This window comes from Vigna unguiculata, chromosome 8 (assembly GCF_037176805.1).
Source record: "Vigna unguiculata cultivar grain cowpea cultivar isolate G323 ecotype 2 chromosome 8, ASM3717680v1, whole genome shotgun sequence".
NCBI lineage: Eukaryota > Viridiplantae > Streptophyta > Magnoliopsida > Fabales > Fabaceae > Vigna > Vigna unguiculata.
The window spans coordinates 11,991,478-12,015,020 of NC_140799.1; the positions used below are offsets into that span (position 1 = coordinate 11,991,478).

The 23,543-nt window shown below is 35.4% G+C and overlaps 1 protein-coding gene and 1 long non-coding RNA gene across 2 annotated transcripts; one reads left to right on the top strand and one right to left on the bottom strand.

Moving 5' to 3' along the window:
- The first annotated feature begins 8,795 nt into the window (after nucleotides 1–8,795).
- LOC146884152 (uncharacterized) lies at nucleotides 8,796–10,749 on the top strand. Its single transcript, XR_014984020.1, has 3 exons — nucleotides 8,796–8,904; nucleotides 9,002–9,064; nucleotides 10,517–10,749. It is a non-coding gene; the product is annotated as an uncharacterized LOC146884152 (long non-coding RNA).
- A 1,199-nt stretch (nucleotides 10,750–11,948) lies between these two features.
- LOC114194095 (rust resistance kinase Lr10-like) lies at nucleotides 11,949–14,380 on the bottom strand. The gene is made up of 2 exons (XM_028084151.2): nucleotides 13,542–14,380; nucleotides 11,949–13,369 (listed from the first exon to the last, which is right to left on the bottom strand). The coding sequence occupies exons 1-2, from the start codon at nucleotides 14,284–14,286 to the stop codon at nucleotides 12,279–12,281; spliced, it is 1,836 nt and encodes a 611-aa protein (XP_027939952.2). The 5' UTR covers nucleotides 14,287–14,380; the 3' UTR covers nucleotides 11,949–12,278.
- Nucleotides 14,381–23,543: the final 9,163 nt, after the last annotated feature.

The following is a 23,543-nucleotide window of genomic DNA, read 5'->3' on the forward strand; positions in this document are numbered from 1 at the left end:
CGGGTAGGAGTAGTATCCATCCGCTGTAGAGATGTCGGAGAGAGACCTTGTTTATGACATAGTGGAATTATGACTCTCAATTTTTTTCATTTTATATATCATATATATTTTAAAATTATGTTTACATATTATTATATTAAAATTAAATTTATATTTATATTTTTATATTATCTACAACTTATTTTAGAAATTACTTTCAACTATTCTAGTTCATTTTATATCAGATAATTTTTTATATTTAATGATAGTTTTTTTAAAGTTATTTTATGGTATAATAGTGAATGATAATCATATTTTTTTAAATTCTATCACTACAAGAAATTATTAAATAACGACAAGTTTTATGATCAAAACATATGTTTAGAGACCTATTTAGAAACTAACTTCCTAATTAGAGACTAATTTATAGACCAATATTTTTAGTAGTCAAAACCTAGATAGCTAAAGGTACGAACTAATTTAGAGATCAATTAATAATAGAAACTATTTTAATTACTAATTTAGAGATCAATTCTAACTTTTGAAACTATTTTAGTTACCGATAACTTTTAGTTTATAAATTGATATTTAAATTGGTCGCTATAATGACTAATTATTATTAGTTACTAAAATTGGTCATTAATCAAAGATATTCTTATATTGCTAGCGAAAACACAAGCGTTATAGGCATATGTGTTCGCATTTTTTATTTTTATAAAAATTTGAGTTAAAATCAATAAAAAATATAATTAATTTTTAAAATAGTTGTTAAATGTAAAATTAGAAAAATAAAATATGTACACAAAAGAAGTTTTTAAAATAATTGTTAAGGACAAAAGAGAATTTTAGAATAACGGTTAAAAATAAATTATTTATAAAATAATTAATTTCTAAAATAATAATTAAGGGTAAAACTGAAAAAATAAGATATGAACACAAAATAGGATATCTTATCTTGTTATAATTATCACGAATAACTAAAACAAAATATAAAAATGAGGTGTAAAGCAAAAGTATATTTTTATCTCTAGAGTACCTGCATTATGAACATATCCTATATTTCATATTCACTAAGAAGTGATTTCAACCTTCTGATCTTAGTTTGATCTTGAGATGGAATCAACATGTAATCTATGTAAAGTAATAGGTAGACAAAAGAGATAAAGATCGTAAAAGGCCTTCTACAATACCCTTGGGAGACAATAAACTAATAAGACCTCTTATACCATTGTCTATGATATTGTTTTAATCCGTTTAACTACGTTCTTTAATTAGTCTACACATATAATTCTCCTTATCCTCCAACACAAAACTTTCCGAGTGACACATTTGAATCTCTTCCTCTAGGAGGCTATGGAAAAGGGTTGTCTTAACTTGTAGCTATTCAAGCTTAATTCTTAACTTACCAGAAAAGCCAACAAAAAATGTCATTGTACCAACTCCTTCTTTTGTGGCTCCTGGTTACTTATCAACCTTGAATCAAACAAAATGCTCTACCACTGGTTTAACAATTTTATTTATCTAATTATAGTTTCTTACACTACAAAATACGTTTATAATTTTCGTCATATTTCATAAAATAATCTATGATAATTTGTCTATAAATTAAAAGATTTTTTTCCGGTGTAAATCATTCTTGAATCACTTCCAATTGTAAAGGTCATCTTGTCGAAGGGTCCATCAACTGTACGAGAAGTTGTTGAGTGAAATGGATTAGGAGGCACAACAATCTGGTTTTCCCTTTAGTTTCTAGCATGTGTATCACAAATTTTATGGATGGACGGTCAAGAGTGGACAGGGACTGATATCCTCTTTAAGGGAGTCAAGTGGATAGGTGATAAACCTTTTCTGACATTCAATGCCAGGATATTTCTCAGTAAGAAAATTTTAGAACTTTTGGAAATAAAAGATGTATAAGAAATATGATATATGTGAGATATATTAGATGAAAAAATTTGTTGTATTTTATTAATATAGATTAAATATAATAATATATTAAATATAAAATATTTATAATATCTCTGACTTAATTTAAAATAATAACTATATTTTAAAATTAGAATATTTTTTAAAAACTAATTTAAATTAAAGAAATATTAAGTAAATATTCTCGCTCTAGGACAGTATTGTAACTGCAGTGTGATTTGTACAAACTCTTATCGTTGTTAGTTGAACCAATTTTTCGTGATGAAAATACATAGACTGGACATGGATTAATGATGATCCGGAACCGTATGAATGTTTGTGTGTTTAGCCCTTTTCTTTATCATATTTTATTGTTTTTCTTAATCTTACATCAATTGGGTTCAGTGAAGTCTGAAATAAGTTTTGAACTAAGTTTGAGTAAAAAATATTTTAAAACCAATTAAACCCCTTTATCGGAACAAAATCGACTTCTTTTTATAACCGTTGTAACTAAGTAACTAAAAGAAATACAAGATAACTTTTTTAAGTACTTTACATATTATTGTATTTTACTATTTTGATTAATTTTATCCATTATAAAATAAGTTTTTCATCGACATATCATATGTTAACGAAATAAAGATAATGATGATATTTAAACTATTAGGATGAATCACAACAACAAAATTCGTTTTAAACAACAACAAAAAGTTGTGAGTTAAACCACAAAAATCAAGGGTTAAAGTTTAGACAATAATCTTTTAAGCATAGTCTAGATGAACGTAACCGTAGGTAATAATTCACGGTTTTCAGTACGATAATAATTTTAAAATCGTTGTTTAAAATCCTCATAAAAGGCAATGATTTTGATATACTGTTTTCAAAACTTCACATCTATAAGCTCTTGGTATTTTCAATCTAAAATCAAAGGGAAGGAAGAAATTCAAATTTTTGCATTTGAAACTAAATTTTGCATTTTCAATTAAAACAATGAGGGAGGGGATATTTCTAATCTAAAAGCTTTAATTTTTAGTGTACTTTATACCATATTTTTATGGATTAGCTCACACTTTTTACAAGTAACATTTGTATAAATGTTGCTTAAGATAGTTTTTAAGTAGCGTTTAAGCAACGTCTAAATAAATGTTGTCTTTACTATATTTAGACCACATTTATATACCCGTTGTCTTCTTTAATATTGTCTAATTGAATTAACTCATAACTTTAATATGTTTCATACATCACCACTAATATTTAGTTATTAATTAAATTAAAGATATAATTTATAGTGTAATTTCAAAGTTACTAATGGGATTTGAAACCCTGATGAGATATAATGAAAACTAATTTTTGAGAGCTATACACTAAGGAATAACTGGGAACGAAACAAAAAAGTGACCAGGCTTATAAAACTGTCTACAACTAACGCAAGAACAAAACTGCTGAAAAGTTACAGTTTGTAAAACTAGAGTTAAGTTCTTAGTTTTCAAAAATGACTGAAAGTCGTCCGTAATCTACTAGTTTTTTATTTTGTAGTGAGAAATAGATAGTGTTAACATCAAGTAACTTACTACCAAAGAAAGCAAAACTCTAGTAAACATGTGTTGGAATACCGCACATAAAATCATTGTATCAATCCGGGCTTACTCAAAATTTTGAAAGAACTAAAACATACTTTAAAAATGAGGTTTTTTTTTATTTAAGTTTTATTTTTTGAGTTTTTTATGTAAAAAAATAAGCGTTTGAATATAATTTGATGAAGAAAAGTGTCCGGAATGTATATTCTTAGGAAAATCTATATAATTGACGTAACGTCCCAAAAACTGAATAACTTCAATTAATAAAACATCACATACATGAATGATCAGAGAGTACAGGGATTAGGGTAAGAATGTATACAATACGTCAAATATCCCCGAATTTCAAGAAAAGGGCCCTACATGGCCCAACCAGAACTAAACTGAAAATAACACAATTAAGAATGCTAGGTTTGGTTCGTACAAGAAACATAAATAACAGAATCTACTAGTAATGGGTCCCACAGTGGGCCCAACACCTGTCCAAAGCGTCAAGCTGCAGCATCCTTATTTTCATCACCACTGCCAGGAGTTCTCACGTCTGCTCACATCAACAAGGTTGATGATCATTGTAAAGGAAGAGACCACACATAACACACAAGCAAGCAAAAAGGGTAAGCTAGCGAAAAGTCATCATACAGGCTCACAACACACCATTCATATTCAATCATACATGACAGTCTTCCCATGTGAAATACCCATCCATATAAACCCTACGATTAAACTATCTGGATACTTAACTGAGGTACCACCACGTGACAGTGGAATTAGGTCCTAGCAATGAGGCGTCACCGCGAGGCCTTCATGGAATTATACCCTTACAGGAGGCACCACCACGTGACCATCCGTGGAATTACGCCCTGGCCTTGAGGCACCACCACGACCCCCCGTGGAATTACGTCCTTTTGTCGAGGCACCACTAGGGACTCCCCTTAAGAGGGTCCATGGAATTACGTCCAACCTATGAGGCGCCACCAAGATCCCTCACTACAAGGGTCATGGAATTATGCCCTACTCATCCTTTAAACATGTTCCACCCACCAATTAAGAATCCCTCATAATATAAATATCATGTAAAATCAACAATTCATACAACTCATGTTCTTCAATTCATACCCAAACAACTAACATGCCATTTCCATTTCAAATGTAACATTTTAATCATACCATCAACATACAACACTTCTAGTAAAGCATTTGGGTCAGATAACAATCACACATTAGTAAACCACTCAACAACAACATCAAAAACCTGTCCGCTGCCTTGCCCAAGCTAAAGGGCTCGCTCAGGCAAGGGGACCCTCTCGCTCAGGCGGATTCCACCTCGCCTAGGCGAGAGCGCGACAAGGGCACATGTGACTCAGTGGGATCTCGCTCAGGCGAGTTCCTTCTCGCCCAGGCGAGAGCACAGCTCGCTCAAAAAGAACGCAAGTCGCCTAGGCGACGATTGAGCGACAGAGTCCTGGGCAACCTCTGATAATCTCGCTTAGGCGAGACTAGCTCGCCTGGGCGAGAAAACCAGCACTCGCCACTGTTTCCTCGAGTAACAGCCACTCACACACATCCAGCAGTTCAAAAATGCATTCCCAACCACTCATATTCTCATACAGACCATTAAATCATCGCAAGCTCATAAAATAGGCAGATCCCAAGGGAAATACAGAAAGGCCTAGCTTCCCTTACCTGAAAGAGTTAAGCGGAAACCCCCAATATGCACACAGCGAGCACGACTGTCCTAAGGTGGCCAAAGAGCTGGGAAACAAACGGTAATACAGAATAAGCACGAGTTACTACTAACTCTAACGGTAAAAGTTTGCCTAACGGTGACGTAAGAGATCGAAGTTGACTTACGTGGTTGGAATCTGGATTGGGCTAGCTCGAAGAATGTTGGCGGCAAAACCCTAGCAGAGCGTCGTAGCTGCTCAAGGAGGCAAGAAGTGTACTGTTTTTGAAAGTGAAGGAAAGTGAGACTGTTAGGGCAGATTAGGGTATGTTTTTACTCCTTGGGCCAACCTTTAGGCCCATTAGGTTAAGGGCAGCCTTTAAAACACTAAGGCAGAAAATAGGGCCTTATAATTGATTTTAATAGAACCCTTTTCTACTAATAAATCTCTCATTGTATCAATATTTTTTCATTGACTTGAATCATTTATATTTTTATCAATAGTAGAATCATCAACTAGTCTGTCAATCTCATACTCTTTATTATGGCTTTGAGAATCAAAATTATCCTCACCACTAATTACTTCCCTTTTCTCTTTTTAACCTATATTTGTATTGTTATTATTTTGTTCATTTAAAGAGCACCCACCTGGTATTTTCTAATTCATTTTTCTTATCTATTTTTATAAATTTATCCGTAGCTCCTTTTTGTGATGCAATTAAAATCTTAATTCTTCTCTTCTTATGAATCTTTGAATAGTCCAATTCAAATTTTCTAGTTGACATATTTAGATATTTATATATAAAATAAAAAATTATAATATATAAAACACTATTAAAGATAAGTATATAAAACAATAAGTTAAAACAATAAAATCTGAATTTGGTTATCACAAAAGTAAACTCAATAAGTAGACTTGTAGTGTCTTGAAGTCTCAAGTCTCTTACTCCTTCTCAAGTATCAACTTTTTCACAAACTTGCAGAATTTATTTTACGATTAATCATCAATGAAAATAATTAAAAAAATATATTATTCTTCTCAACTAGATAGTAAGTTTTTTTTTACTTAAACTTGAATTATCTTTCTATGTAAAAGACATCTTTGAATTATGCTTCGATTAATGTATTATCCACCAACAAAAAGACTAAACCTTAATCTCATTAACAATTTTGTAAAAAAAATTTAGTTCCTCACCAAGCTATATGCAAAAGAAAACCAATAGAAAAAGAAAAAAAATACTAAAGAAATAAGTATGAAAAGATTGGTACACAAGAATAATATGAGATTCAAGTGATGTAAAAGGACTCTAGAATAGAAGAGATAAAGGAGAAGCAAAAGAAGTCATAAAGAGATAAAAAAGAAAATAGAATCAAGATTGATTACTAATATAACCAAAATTATAATTTACTAAAAGATGATTTTAACTCATTAAATATCATTTTTAATATTAATAAAAATTAACAGACAATAATAATAATTAAATTAAATTTTATTCTTACACATAAACTTATAATTAATTTAATAGAGTTATATTAGTAATAAAGTAATATTTTTTAGGTCTTTATTTTCTTAAACATAATTAATTTAATATAAGTACACGAGTACTAAAAATTATTGAGACCGTTTTTCTTTAATATAATATTATAATTAATTAAAAAAATAATGATAGTAAAATAATTTTTTTGAGATTTTTAAAAAATTTAAAATGAGTATTTTATTTATTTTATTTTTGAACTGATCTGATATCAACTCCTTTCTTCTTGTTGTGACTCTTGAGTACGAAACAAACCTTCCCGTCAGACGACTAGTTTAACTACTAGTTTAACAATTTCATTTATTTCATCATAGTTTCTTTGCAATCTTAACATCTCACATCGTTCTAGGTTATGGATCTAATCGGATACAGAACATGGAAATTTCTTTTCAGGTCAGCGTATAATCTTGCATATCTAAAAATTCTCCTCTCTTGCTTGGTCTTGTTTCTTTTTCCTAAAGGGAAAAGTGAAGTCCCTTAGTTAGGTGCCTGTCATAACTATAGATTAACTATACATTTAATTCTATCAATGTCAAGGTCCGTGCATATTAAGTGCCAAGGATTAAATTCCCCAAACAACAATTCAACAAGAGTCACACTCATACAACACCACCTTATCAAATTCTTCGAAATTCACAGTCACACAAGTCCAACTGGGTAATGGAAGCTTGGGTGTAGTGAGTTAAATTTTTCCAATTCACGTTGTCTTTTATCTTCTACGCGTAATAACGCAGAAAACTCTAGCCGATGGCTAATTAATAGTACATGCTCACAATATATAACAAAAGTCTGTTCCAAAATAACATTAGTTTGTTCCACGAAACACAGAGACTTATGAGTACTCTCTATTTAGTTTCAATATAAACAAAATATTGGTGAACTTAATTATAAGCAAATTCCAACTTCCTAAACTATATTTATCTTTAAACCTAAGCACATTTCCCAATAAATATAATTTGCTAAAAGTATATTTCTCTTGCATAAAAATAAAACCATTACAAACTTAACATCAATGTAGAAAAAAGTATTTGTGGTCCATTTATCACAATAGTTGCCAAGATTTTTAATAAAGAGAAATAAATAAGTTAAGAAATTAAATACATTGAGAAATCAAACATCTTTTCTTTGTATGCAAAATAACACAATCTGTCTAGGATGTATGTGATAGATGGATTGGAGTAACTGTAGTGCATTATGGTAACTTTAGAATTAACTTTCAACACTTTCACTTTACACATACATGGTAACTTTAGAATTAACTTTCAACACTTTCACTTTATACAATTAAATAGAAAACAAAATGAAATCTGAAAAACAATATGGTTAGCAATTATTTGAGAAATTTGCATTACTAAAAAAACAAATTTCTTGTCAATTTTGTTTTGAATTTTTTTTTGGAAATATTTACAAATTTTGTTATGAAAAATAATTTGCAAGAAATTGCTACCAATTTTCTTGCAAAATATTTTGTACAAAACATTTTTGACAAAAAAATTTGAAAGAAATACTTACGAAATCTATAATTTTGTAAGAAATAATTATCCACGAAAGAATTATCTGCGAATTACAAATCTTAAAAATGACAAGAAAAAATCTTTTTTTGCAAAATTTAATAACAAATTTGCAAGAAAAATCTCATGAAATATAAAAAAATTCTAATAGTGTTGGAAACATAGGAACGAAATCATTTCTAACTAAGGGAGGGTAGACTTAGAAGAAATTTTTGGAATGACACAGGTCAATGTATGGATTTGGATGAAACATAAACTAGAAAACGTTACATTCTCCTGCAGTGATCGGTATCAATGCCTAATCCAATACTTAATGTACTTATCAATTATGATCCATGTTTTAAAGTAAGGAATTATTTCAAAATGCAAAGCTAGTGGGGTGTAGGGTGCAAGCTTTATTTATGCAAGTACTAAGAGTATACAGGTACAAATTATAGTGCAAAGGGGAGACTAATTGCGACTTTAGAAAGGATTGTAAAACTGTAGGAAGATGCCTAACACAATGTAAGACCCACTTATTTCTGCCCTAAAAGTTTAAGGGCCTAGCCTCATCTGTTGGGCCTAAGGATCAGCCTACAGGGTGCCCCAATCCCTTTTCAAGACCTAAACCTCTCATTCTGCCCCATTTCGCAAGACAACCCCTCTTTCCTCACTCACTCATCTCTCTTTTCAGAGCTCTGCTAGGGTTTGGCCCTGTTCTTCATTAAGCTAGTTGAACTCCATCTCTATTCCACGTAAGTTGGTCTTCAACCCATATCTTCTCTTCTCTAGCTTTACTTTCATCGTAGTAATCCCATTTTGGTTTGGGTGTTGTATTTTCAACTCACAAAGCTGTTCTCGGAGCTGTGGTGCTCACTGTTTGGTGTTTATCGTGGTCTACTAGCCTCTGTTCAGGTAAGGGAAGATAGGGTTTTGCTGTTTTTAAGTTACCTTTGCATGCTTGGTTTGTTTTACGTGATGGATGCTTGATTCATGTTGTTTGTCGTATGAAAATAAATTGCTTGTGATGTGGCTGTGATTCGAATTTGGCATTCGCATAAGGGAGAGCTGGTGGGTTTTGCTGAACTCGCCCAGGCGAGCGAGGTGGTCGCTCAAACATAAAGCTCTCGCTTAAGCGAGGAGCTTTCGCTTGAGCGAGAATAGCTGTAACCCATCTCTCTCTCTTTCTGTTTCGAGGGCTCGCCTAAGCGAAGGCCACTCGCTTGTGCGAGAGTAGTCTCGCTTAAGCGAGTTAGGCTAGCTTGAGCGAGACCTCGACGTGCCCACTGTTCGCAATCTCGCCCAAGCGAGATCTGGTAGCTTGAGCGAGAGATTCCGCTCGCTTGAGCGAGAGATTCCTCTCGCCTAAGCCAGAGCTCCTTAGCCTGAGTGAGACTGATAGTGGTGATTTGATAAATGTGTGTTTCTAATGATTGGTTGGCTGGTTACTTTATAAAGTTATGTATGAAGCCTTGTATGTATCCTATATGACACAATGGGACTGGAATTGATGAGTTTGGTATGATTTTGCGTAAGGAACATGATTGGATGGTTGGTTGAATATTGGCATGAGATTTGGTATGCATGATAATTCTATGTTTGGTTGGTGAGACATGACTATGGTATGGATTATGACCTAATTCCATGAATCTCTTGGTGAGATCTCATGGTGGTGCCTCATGTAATGGATGTAATTCCATGACCCTCTTGGTGAGAGCTCATGGTGGTGCCTTATGTAAAGGGCATAATTCCATGATCCTCTTGGTGAGAGCTCATGGTGGTGCCTCATGTTAAGGACATAATTCCATGAATCTCTTGGTGAGATCTCATGGTGGTGCCTCATGTAATGGACGTAATTCCATGACCCTCTTGGTGAGAGCTCATGGTGGTGCCTCAGGTAATGGACATAATTCCATGAACCTCTTAGTAAGGTTTCGTGGTGGCGCCTCAGTATATAATTAAGTAAGGATTGCATCTTGAAACTCTAAAGAGTCAGTTAGTCTCATGTAGAGCGTACTGACTCAAGTGGTGAGAGTAGCATGAGGCCATAGTCTTTGGCAGGATAATGGCCTTAGATGTTTGAAGGCTAACCTTGTGCGTGGTAGGGTGAAACCCATTGGCAATGGCTCTACAGAGCAGTAGAGACCACCACAAGTGCAAGCATGTAGTGAATCTGACTGATTATATGTATCTGAATAATTGAGTCTTAGAGTCTTGCTTGGTTGATTCATGTATTCTTGACTTTTAAATTGCACGCTCAATTGTATGATAAAACCTTTTTATTCTAGCTTACCCTTCTTGTTTGCGTTTGTCTTCTTGTGTGGTTTTTTCTTTTTGCAATGATCACCAATCCCTTGGTGTGAGTAGACATGGGAATTCCTGGTGATCATAGTGGCGATGAGGATGCTGCAGTTTGATGGTCATGGGTTGATGTTGGACTCATGTTGTGAAGAACTATTAATATATTGTAATCTCTTGCTCTATGAGCAACCTTTTGGTCATCAGTTGAAACTCTTATATTTTTGTTCCTGGCATTAGGTAGTGCCTTTTGTTTTCTTCTGGGATATTTTGGATGATTGTATTATCCTTTATACTTTAAGTCTCGTATCCTTTGAATATTATGATTTATGCAATGTGTTATTTAATTTGATTTATTTATTAAATGGGACATTACACACAACACCTATACAGCTACCTAATTGGGAAAAAAGCATACTAAGTGAATGCAAACAAGTCAATGTTGCTTATTGTTGCACGGACAATGTGCCTCATGCTTACTGTAAGGGAAATGATAGTTGTTTAAGCTTCTTATACTGTTGACCATAACAAACCTTTATCTGTCATTCTTTCTATTCATTGTAATTGTTCTCTAAATGAGTTTTGTTTTAGGCTATGTATTTCATCATATCTTACTAGTTAGGGCCTGCTTTAGCTTCAATATAAGCTAATGTTGTTATTCATCAAAACCTTCAATACTTGTATCTTTGTTCAGGTATCTTACATTTTTTTTATATGGGTTAGAACACTCCTAGAAATGTATTTTCATATTATTTCAATTTTTACTGATAATTGAAAATACATTGAGAAAGAGTGTGTAAAGCTATGAGTTCGACAAATCATAAAAGTAAAATAAAAGAAGAGGTTTTTTCAGGAAATAATGATGAAAGTTACATTAAGAGAAATTGTTTAATGGATACATACCATTGCTCATAAGATTAGTGGGTAGTCAATAAGGTTTGTTTTAGATGCTAAGTGTAATTTATAGTGTAAACAATATTTATCAAATAAAGGTCAACAAATAGGATATTTGTATATCCTTGTCGAAGTTTGTAATGTTGTGGGCTAGTGAAGTTTATTTTGTTGTCTCTCGTCATAAACTTCATTTTTAGTTCAAGTTTTTCAAGTAAACTATGGTTCCCTTACAATTGCGTATTTATTTCTGTGTTTATTTTCATTAAGTACTTAAATCTTTCTCAAACTTTTCTTATTTTTTATATATAAGAACATGTCTTGCATTATTATGAATGTTGCTAGTCCTACTACTTAGGCATATCAAAACTCACCAATCATATTCCGAAAAGCTAAATCTATTCCTAAAATACCTCCTGAAAACAAAAGGATAAAGATTTTCACCAAAGAAAAACAAATATGGCATTAATTGCTACGTTAACTGAATTATCAACTATAAGATGTTTTAAAATCCATAAAACCATTTATAGACTTGTATTTATTCCATCTACTTGTAATCTTCCAAGGGACCTCAGAGTTTGAATAAAAAACTTGAACCACGACAAGTGAGTAACATTCCAACCATGAATTTCATAATTTCAAATGGGAAAGTTGAATAGGGATCATTGTTGTGATAGCCTCAGCAAAAATTGCATTGGTAACAACATTAAAAAAAGTAAAAGCACCAAAATAAACTCATTAGTTGAATCTCTAAAAGTACCAACAACACTAATAGAAAGACCCGGGCAACCCTAGTAAAGTAGAAACTAGCTTTAGAAGAGGACTTCAATTCAACTAATTTTTTATGTCGCAAACTTTCATTTTTATTTGTAATTAGGTTTGCTCGATCTAGGTTGCTTCATCTTCTATAACTTTGAAAGATAATTTTTTCCGTTCTAAATCATTCTTCAATCACTTCCAAATGTAAAGGTGGTCTTGTCGAAGTGGGTCCCTTGACTGTAGTGGAAGTTGCTGAGTGAAATGGATTAGGAGGCACAACAATCTGGTTTTCCTCTTGAGTTTCTAGCATGTGTATCACAGATTTTATGGATGGACGGTTCCCTGGCTGCCACTGAATGCACCAAAGCCCAATAATTGCTAGTTTCTTTGCAATCTTAACATCACCTTCATCCTCAACATGGATATGCACATCTCCATCAACAAGGTTATGGATCCAATCTGGGTACAGAACACTGAAATCTTCTGGAGAAGACATGTCCACATTCTTCCTCCCACCAACCATTTCTAACAACAACATTCCATAACTGTAAATATCAGACTTGTAAGACACGTTCCCAAAGTTTCTGGAGAAGACTTCAGGTGCAATGTATCCTAAGGTTCCCCTAGCAGCTGTCATTGACACCACGCTGGGATTCTTGGAACACAATTTGGCTAAGCCAAAATCAGATATTTTTGGAGTGAAGTTGTCGTCAAGTAACACGTTGTGAGGATTGATGTCAAAGTGAATAATGGGATGGTTGCAACCTTGATGAAGATACTCAATCCCTTTAGCTATACCGAGAGCAATGTGTTGAAGCTTCTCCCAGCCAAGGAAATGGTCCTTGTCTTCTGGTGGAAATATGAAGCTCTGCAAGGAACCGTTTGGAAAGAAATTGTAAACAAGAGCACGATGGAATCCTTCTGCACAGAAGCCGAGCAAACGCACCACGTTGATGTGATGGATTTTGCCCATAATCCCCACTTCATTGATGAACTCTTTCCCCTCTCCCTCTGTATTGTTGAGGATCTTCACAGCCACTGGAATCTCACTCGAAAGTTTTCCTCTGAACACAGACCCATGAGCTCCTTCTCCTAGCTTTTCTTTAAAGCCATTGGTGATTCTTTTAAGGTCAGCGTAGGTGAATCTTGCAGGCTTTTCTGCCCTGTAGTCCTCTAAAAACTTGTCTACTCTTGCTTGATCTTCTTGCTTTCTCCTAAAATAGAGGAAGCTCTTAAAGACAGCAATGACCAGCAGCCCCAAAAAGATCGAACCTACAATAGCCGTTGGAGACTTCATTAAGAAAAGAGAACAGAAAGATTTGTTTATTTATTTTAGTCTTTGTTTCAAATCTTTTTAATGCCATTCACTTGTTGGCATTCAAATTTGTAGGAATACGAACAAAACAATATTAAAAAGCGAACGTGTAAGAGTCTCTCATCTGACCTGTAAAAGAAAAAATAAGAGATTTAGGAACGTGAATTCTTTTCCGTGTGCATTCAAAACATTCGATGTCTCCTTCTGTGTTGTTGTTGGTTTTCCATTTACATCTCTTGCCATTTTCTTCGCACTCAGAACAATTTGGTTTGGTCCATGTTAAAGCCAAGTAATACCAGTCGATGAAATTGAGTGGCGAAGGGATGTCGAACATCTTGGTACAGGATGTTAGATCCAAATCGAGGACATTTCCATAAGAATCAAAAATGAAAATGGGACAGGAGACCGAATCTTGGGAATATGAATAATCCCCGTAGCGGTTTCTGGGGTGTCGATGCCCAGCTGAAGTACAGTTCAAAAAGCTCAAGTTGTGCGGTCCATCAAATGGCGATTCAAATTGGTAACTCTGAACAAAATTTATGATTTGCATAAACTTGTTGGAAAAGCAGTTTTCGGGGTCAGTTAAGTAAATTTGCTGATCTTCGTAGTATATGTCAATGACCTGGAGTTTGATGGTAGGAAGCAGAAGCATGGTCTGATTTTTTTCAGTGCAAGAAAGACAAAGACGGGGATAAGTGCATGGCTCCTCCATCTCCTTCATCAGTTGGAAGGGAAATCTGATAAGGGGTTCGTCCGGTCCACAAGACAAATTCTCATGGCACTCGTTATGAGGACTGCCACTTCTGATAAGAATAAGCATTAGCAACAGCTTCATCAATACAGAATCACGTTGGAGGAGAAGCACACTTGTCATTTCGTTTACTTAGCGATTATTTTTAACAAACCAAGCTGGGTGCCTCTTTTAGTTTATGCTAAAACTTCTAACTAGTATTTTATCAGTTGCGGAAAGCACATAGAAAAGATAAAAGGAAAATATCTGTTGAAAACCATATTTGACAACATTTTTTTACTCCCTCATATGGCATCCTAGCTGTTCCTGATGAGTCACCTTTTCAATTAACAATTTCTTTTCCACGCTGGTGAGAGGGAAAAATCCTTAATTTGGTTGGTTTTAAATTCCTAAACCTAGTTTTTTGTTTTTCCCTATGCTCATATATGAAATAAACTTTTATGTGAATAAATCGCTTCCTTGTATATTTTATATAAACAAATGATTATAATTTATAGATTAAGTGTGGTTTTTCATCTCCAAGCCTTAAACTCTCTAATTATTTCCTATTAACCAATACAATAAACCCATGACCCTTGCAATCTAAAATACACAAAACTCCTAAACAAATTAACTAACAACTCATTTAATTTTATTCCATTTTAAGTTTACTTAACAAAATTTTCCTTTAAACTTAAATTCTTCTTTAAGTTTTTCTACCCTTCATCCCGACTTTGCCACATGCAGTCTCCACCATGCTTGCTCCTTTCATTAATAGTCAGGTCCTTCATTATATTTGTAGTTGACTTGCTCTTCTCTTTGGCCCACTTATTCTTCTTTTGTTCTGACGTGTACTTCGCTCTCATTGTGGCTAACTTGTTCTTCACATTCTCAGCGACAATTTTGTTTTTAACCATGTTCTTTACTATCTTATTATTCGACTTGTTCTTACCCGAGTTCATATCAACATACCGATCTCCTTTTGAGTTGTCCACTTGCTCCACCGAGCTATCCACATGTTCTACCGAGTTATGCAATATGTCAAGGCAACTCCCCTAACCATTTGAGCTTTACATGCCCCTTATTGGTCTATTCGAGCTTTCCTTGCCCCTCTCAGGGCTACTTTGTTGTCTAGCCGACCTATCCACGTTACTCAGTTATTTTACCGAATTCACCTCACAACTTGGTTGTTTTGGTGAGTTCTCCAATTGCTTGGCCCCTAGTTCACACTTGTGTTTCATGTTGCACTTATATGTTATTCTCACCTAAAAAGAGGACAATTGCTTTAACTATTCATGGTTACATGTACATAAATAAGGCAAGGACTCCAAAATTATTGTTCAAAATGTTGTGAATTTTTGATGATGTTTAAAAAGTGAAAAATACATATCGTGGGTTAGCACTTTTTTGACCCTTGGTTCACACTTGCGTTTTAACTAGGCTTATATGTTATTCTCATCTAAAAAGAGGACAAGTGCTTTAACTATTCATGACTACATGTACATAAATAATGTAAGGAGTCCAAAATTATTCTTGAAAATATTTACAATTCTAACCATGTTCAGAAAGTGAAAAACACACAATATGGGTTAACACTTATTTGGCTCCTTGTTCACAAATGCTTATCATAGTGGACTTATATGCTATTCTAACCTAGAAAGAGTAGAAGTGCTTTAGTTATTCATGGTTAATACGACAAATAACTTCTTCAGCCATTTATGGTTACATGTTAGTAATAATGCGAATCAGTCACAATCATGGTGGGACATGTATAATCAACATCGACACATAATGCGCAATTCAAATATCGTGGGTTGGCACTAAATAGCTTTAAAGAAGGTACATAATATTCACATTGGAATCAACAAATAGGAGGGCACGAATTTACCTTCTACAACAATCAAACTTTCCATAAACTATTTTCGTTGAGCTTGTAATGTTATAAAGATATTCATTTACAATATATTCAAATGGTAATACTACAAGTTTTTACAGCTTCATTCCTTTGTTGGGAAATCAAAAGTGTTGTACTCTAATACGTGAAGAATTGTATCACGGTGAATATTTTCTGGATCTAGAATCCATACGCATACGTAGTCTTGTCTAAATTGTTGAAACTCTTCCTATGATGAAGAAATAGTCTATTAGTAGAACTTATTGTAAATAATTAACAGTGGAATGCAATGTAATATTTAGTAAAAAAAAACTTGAAATACTTCCAGAAAGATGACCAAAACTTTACTCATTCACCCAACCTGTAAGATCCGGGAAAATTAATTAATTAAATAAGTAATTAATTAATAAATGCGGGTAGAAGGCGTCTTTATGATAATAATTGTTGTTTAATGTGATATGTAAAAGTACTAGCTCAAATGGTTGAGAGTACTTTGGTTGTGTGAGAGGATTTGGGTTTGAATCCTAAGTATGCCAATTATGTGTGATTATTTTATTATTAATTTTTAAGAATATGTATGAGTAGGTGATTGGTATTGTAAACTTATGTTGATTGTGTATATCACCAAATGTGGTTTGGCATAGTGGATATGCTTCGTTCTTGTGGGTGGAAGGTCACGGGTTCAAACCTTGGTAGACAGAACTTAACCTTTATTTTTATTAAACTTGGATTGGAGTGAATGTGGGGGCAACCAAGGGGGTTAGAAAAATTATCAAATAATTGACATTAAGAGGAATTAAAAACCCACCTTAAGCCCAATCCCATTTTATTTTTAAAACCTACTTGAAAGGCACCTATAAAAGCCAAAGTCTAAGAAAAAAGGGAGGGTTTTGGCAATTGTGGTGAGCTGCTGCAGAGAGAGCACGAAATTGAGGTTGAGAGGTGAGGTTTGGGTGCGAAAAAGGGGCTGAGTTAAGAGAGACTGTGGCACGTCATAGGCAAACCAAGGAAAATCCCATTTTTCTTCCAAGTCCAATCAAACTTTCAGGTTAGGGGAGCTGTATTTTGAGTATGTAAATAAACTGCTAAGTGTTGTGATTTAAAGTCATTGGTGTCTCCTTTGATTTCTATTTGATTGGTAAAATTCGTACTTTATTGCGCTGTGGTTGTGAATTGGAGTTATTTGGGGTTAGAAGCATGATTAAGTATGTGTAATAGGTTGCGAGATAAGGGTTTTGATAATCTTGATTATTTCTGATTGTATTTGGGATTGGAAAGGGTGGTTTTGGGTGCTATTGCCATTACCATTAGATTAGTATCGATTGCAAGTTGGGTGGTATATTTTTGGGCATGAATTGACACTATTTTGGTATGATGCGTGTGTGACAGTGAGGGAACTCTACAAGTCTCGCCCAAGCGAGTCTATCTCGTCCAGGCGAGAGTTGCAGAACCTCACGTCTGGTTTGGATCGCACTGCTCGCCCAGGCGACCTTGGTTTGGTGTTGAGCGACTTAGTCTCGCTCAGGCGAGGGACAGCTCGCCTAAGCGAGGTTGTGAGGAAACTTGGGCGCTTTTGAGCGCAATATCTCGCTCAGGCGAGAAGTATTAGTGTTTTGAGCGACCTCATCTCGCCCATGCGAGAGACATTCGCCTGAGCGAGGTCGCGATGTGAAATGATTTTATTTAAGTGGTTTCTCGTTTAGGCGAGGTGTTGGTATTACTTTGAGCGATGGTGCAGCTCGCCCAGGCGAGAGAATCTCGCCTAAGCGAGATAACGTGTGTTTGTGGTTGTTCTAAGCTCGCTCAGGCGACGCGAACTAGCCTAAGCGAAGCAGAGGGTTTAGCTTGGGCGAGGGGTCCCTAGCCTAAGCGAGTTTATGTGAACTATTGTGTTTCTATGTGCCTGTGAGTGTGTTTTGGTTGTTTACCATAAGGATCGATTGTATATGCATGTGGTGTGATGTTTGGGCTTGATGGACTAAGTCCAATAGGGGTCTGGGATGTGCTCGGAGGTTGGAAACATGATGGGCATGGAACTGGTTGAGTTCCCATCGGCTACTAATGGGCGAGGAGTCCTTAGTATGGTGATTGCATGTGTTGGGCGCATGATGGGCAAGGAACTGTGATGTTCCCGTCGGCTACTATCGGGCGAGGAGTTCATAGTATGGTGATTGCGTGCGTGCCAGGGTCCAAGTGTAAGACTTGGATGTTTATACTACATGCGAGGAGTCTATAGGGCAAGACTATGAGCGGGATAGGCTCATAGGGTTGGACCACAAATGAGTTAGTTTCGTGGGAGCACAGGGAAGTCCCAAGACCTAGTTCATGCATATGAGTCATGAAGGACTATGAGGTCATGGTTGGGTGATTTGGAAATTATGAGTTCGTACTTATATTATTTTGGGTGGGGAAGCATATTTATTCCACATATGTCTGTTTATGTTTTATTGTGCATAGCTCACCCTATCTGTGTGTGTATGGCGATGATCAGATAATTTGTTATCCGGGAGCAGATGATGTGACAAGTGAGCCAGGAGCTGCTTAGAGACGGAGAGCATGGGCCACTTGGGATTTTGAAAGAAACTTTACTATTTTGTTTTTGATGTAAATATTTCCTATGTTAATTTTAATATCATTTGTAAATAATGCTATGGTACATTCAGATTATGTATGGTATTAATTATGGTTTTAAATTTCCCGCGTTTTGGGAAATAGTTTATATTAAATGTGATATTTATTTTATTTCGAATTTTATTTATTAAAAATTAGTAATATCCCTTAGGGATGTTACACAACCTGTCAAAATGATATTTTATGAAGTATTTTTTGTCTGGGAACATGGTGTCCAAATACTTATACCTGGGTTCGCACTTATTTACTCATGTGTATGACATACATATTACAATGGAATCATGAAGTGCCTCGTGTGAGCTTAATTCAACCAACATGTAAATGCAGGAAATATCATGTTTACTTGAAAACCTTAAAGTGAACACGTACTTAGTTAGGTATGCTAAGAGGTATCACAAAAGTGCAAAAGGAATCACATGGGTTGACACTTATTAACATTTGACTTTGCAAGTACTTCTGACAATAAGTACCTAAGTTAATTTGAAAACCTTCACCATTTAAGGGATTTGGATTCACTGTTGTTCTTAATCGGTGAAGAAACACAGATAACCATTGCATAACGGTAGAGTGCTTACTAATCAACCAATATCACTCTTGTGCAATGAGTGACCGAAACTACACAAAGAAATTTACGATAAAACCCCCAATTGAAAACAGACAAAAAAAATTTAAATTAGGTTTAGGATTTTCAAATTTTACGAGGAATTGGAACTTGTATAGGTGATGAGTTCAAATTTTTGCCCTCATTTAATATTTAAATTTGGGGATTTAATTGAATTTTCTGTGCTTAAAGATTGATTTAATTAGGATTTGTGATTATTGGATTTATTGAGTAAGTTTGGTAAAAGTGGCGTAAAAATTGATTTTAGTTGCATAAAATATTATTGGATATTCTAACGTTTGTTAATGCAGCTGAAATTTATTTTTGGTCAATTAATAGTGTGATTTTGAAATATTCAAAGTTACAAAATAAGTCCAAAATCAAGAAATTCTGAAAAAGAATAAATCAGGAGCTAAATGCACCCCAAGATTGTATTTGCACACCCCTGCATAGTGCATGACTCGGGCCAATCCGGGTCAATTTTATCAACTTGATTCAGAACTTGAAAGGAACTTGCGTAAATCACGTAGGAGACTTGATCTCAGGTGTTCTACTGAAGGAGCACCATCATCATCTGAACCTACCACTGAAAGTGTACCACTAGAATCACCTCCGGTGATTAACATATCTTCTGATCCATCACCTGAACCAGAAATTCAAGAAGATAGAATGGAAGAAAGAACAATAAGAGAGTTGGCTTCACCGGATGCAGCAATTACACAAAACATGTGCATCCAATATCCAGATGGAGAATGTGAGCTTAAGTCTGGGTTAATCCATCTTTTACCCAAATTCCATGGATTAGCAGGAGAAGACCCATACATCACTTGAAGGAATTTCATGTTGTTTGTTCATCCATGAGACCTACAACAGTGACAGAGGAACACATCAAGCTTAAGGCATTTCCATTCTCATTGCAAGATGCCGCTAAGAATTGGTTATACTGCCTTCCGCCAGGATCCATCAATACTTGGGAGACTCTTAAAAGATTATTTCTGGAAAAGTTTTTTCCAGCATCTAGAGTTGCTGCTATTCGCAAAGATATTTATGGGATAAGGCAACAAGAAAGAGAAAGTCTTCACGAGTATTGGGAAAGATTCAAAAAGTTATGTGCTTCATGTCCTCATCACCAAATAAACGAGCATCTCCTCATTCAATACTTTTATGAGGGATTGAGTATCATGGATAGACAAATGATAGATGTTGCAAGTGGAGGGTCATTGGTGGACAAAACGCCAACAAATGCAAGACAATTGATTGAAACTATGGCATCGAACCATCAACAATTTTCCACAAGGAGTAATTCTATAACTCTATTGAAGGGAACCCATGGAGTAGAAGCTTCATATCTTGCAGATCACAAGAAATTAAAAGGGAAGTTGGATGACTTAGCAGCCATGGTAAGGACCTTGACAGACTTACAGAAAAAGCCTATCCCTTCTACTTTATGTGGAATTTGTGCTTCTACTAATCATCCTACAGAGGCTTGTTCTATGTTAAAAGAGACAGGTATGTTAGACAATGAACAACCTCAGGCATATGCTGCAAACATCTATGGCAATAATAGACCACCTCGTCAGCAATACAACCATGATTTGCCCTCCAACAAGTACAACCCAGATTGGAAGGAATATCCCAGCCAGAAATGGGGAAATCAACAGCCTCAACACCAACAAGTCTATGTTCCACCTCAACAGAGGCAACAACCACAACTAACTGCAACCTCTGGTGACTCAAACATGGAAGCAATGATGAAAATGATGGCTGACATGATGAAGGGACATATCAATGAGTTGAAACAGACGATGGAAGCATCCAATCAAAACTTGCAGAACCAGATTGTACAAATGGCAAATGAGTTAAATCAGATGAAGTCTCAACAAGGCTCGAGCAATTTGCCTGCACAAATTGTAATCAACCCGCGAAATGTAAGTGCTATTACTTTAAGATCGGGTAAGCAAATACAAGGCCTTGGGGATGCCCAAGAAGATGAAGATAAGGACAATGAAGTTGTACCTAATGATGAAAGAGGAAGATCAGATGAAGCAACACAAGCAACATCTGAAATGCCTGCACCCAATGATAACTCCAGGTTGGTATCCCCTAATACTTCCTCTAAAAATCCTTCTCCTTATTCTCCTCCTCCTCCCTATCCAAACCGTTTGAAACCAAAAACTAAAAAGATGGAGGAGTTAGACAAAGAAATCCTGAATACTTTCAAGAAAGTGGAGATAAACATTCCTTTGGTGGATGCTGTTAGACAAATTCCTAAATACGCCAAGTTTCTCAAAGAATTATGTACACATAAAAGGCGTATTATGGACAAAGAGGTAGTGAACATGGGAAGAAATGTCTCTAGCTTAATTAAGAAGCCTACAGTCAGAATGCCGCAAAAGTGTAAGGATCCAGGTATGTTTTCTGTTCCCTGCATTATAGGAAGTACTAAGTTTGACAATGCTATGTTAGATTTAGGAGCTTCCATTAATGTAATGCCTTTATCTATTTTTACTTCACTTCATCTTGGACCTCTTAAGTCTACTGGAGTGGTCATTCAATTGGCCAACCGTAGCACAGTTAACCCTGCAGGTGTGCTAGAAGATGTGCTTGTCCGTGTGGACAAGTTAATTTTTCCTGCAGATTTCTACATCTTGGATATGAAGGATGATGAAGGAATGAGTTCAACCACAATCATCTTGGGAAGACCATTCATGATGACAGCACGTACCAAGATAGACGTGCATGCAGGATCCTTGACTATGGAGATAGGAGATGAGAAGGTGCAGTTCAACGTGCTAGAAGCCATGAAGCACCCAATTAAAGACCATTCTTTGTTTTTTATTGATTTATTGAGTAATGTAGTGAACAATTATGCTTTTGGACTTTTGGACGTTTTATCTGGTTTTTCTTCTTCTTTGGATTTTTCTCTTTCGAATATTTCGGGTTCAATTTTAGACGAAAGAGAAAATTTTAAAACAGGTGATGTTGAGGTCGTGGTGTCACTATTTGATACCTCTGTGGCGTCCAAGTGTGATGCTGAGGTGGCTGAAATTACCTTAGGCAATAAAATGTTGCCATCTGTGGAACAGCCACCCACTTTGGAGTTGAAACCTTTACCATCTCATTTGAAATATGTTTATCTTGAGAGGGATGGGAAACTCCCTGTTATTATATCTGCCTTGCTTACTGACGAGCAGGAACAAAAGCTATTGCAGGTTATCAAAGATCACAAGCGAGCAATAGGCTGGACTTTGGCAGATATTCTTGGTATTAGTCCTTCTTTCTGCATGCACAGAATACTCTTGGAGGAGGATGCTAAGCCAGTAAGGCAACCTCAGAGGAGATTGAATCCTCAGCTGATGGAGGTTGTGAAGAAAGAAGTCACCAAGTTGCTACAAGCAGGTATTATATATCCCATTTCTGACAGCACTTGGGTGAGTCCTGTACATGTGGTCCCCAAGAAATCTTGGATCACCGTGGTCAAGAATGAGAAGAACGAGTTGATTCCTACTCGTATTCAGAATAGCTGGAGGGTCTGTATTGATTATAGAAGACTAAACCAGGCCACCAAGAAGGACCAGTTCCCTTTACCATTCATGGACCAGATGTTAGATCGATTGGCAGGTAAGTCTCATTACTGTTTTCTTGATGGATTCTCTGGGTATTTTCAGATTTGTATTGCCCCAGAGGATCAACATAAGACTACTTTTACTTGTCCATTCGGTACATATGCTTATAGGAAAATGCCATTTGGCCTTTGCAATGCTCCTGGAACATTTCAGCGATGTATGATGAGTATTTTTACAGATTTGTTGGAGCATTGTATTGAGGTTTTTATGGATGATTTTAGTGTATATGGTTCATCTTTTGATCATTTCTTGTCTAATCTTGCTAGAGTCTTGGAGAGATGTGAAGAAACTAACCTTGTTCTAAATTTTGAAAAATGTCATTTTATGGTGGAACAAGGTATAGTTTTAGGTCACGTTGTTTCCAAGAATGGTATATCTGTAGATCCTGCTAAAATAGATATTATTTCACAATTGCCTTACCCCTCTTCTGTGAAAGAGGTTCGATCTTTTCTTGGACATGCAGGATTTTACAGGAGGTTTATCAAGGACTTCAGCAAGATAGCCAACCCTCTCTCCAACTTGTTGCAAAAGGATGTAGTATTTGACTTTGGAGAGAGGTGCAAAGATGCGTTTGATACATTGAAAAAGGCGCTTACCACTACTCCTATTATCCAGCCACCTGACTGGACATTACCATTCGAGTTGATGT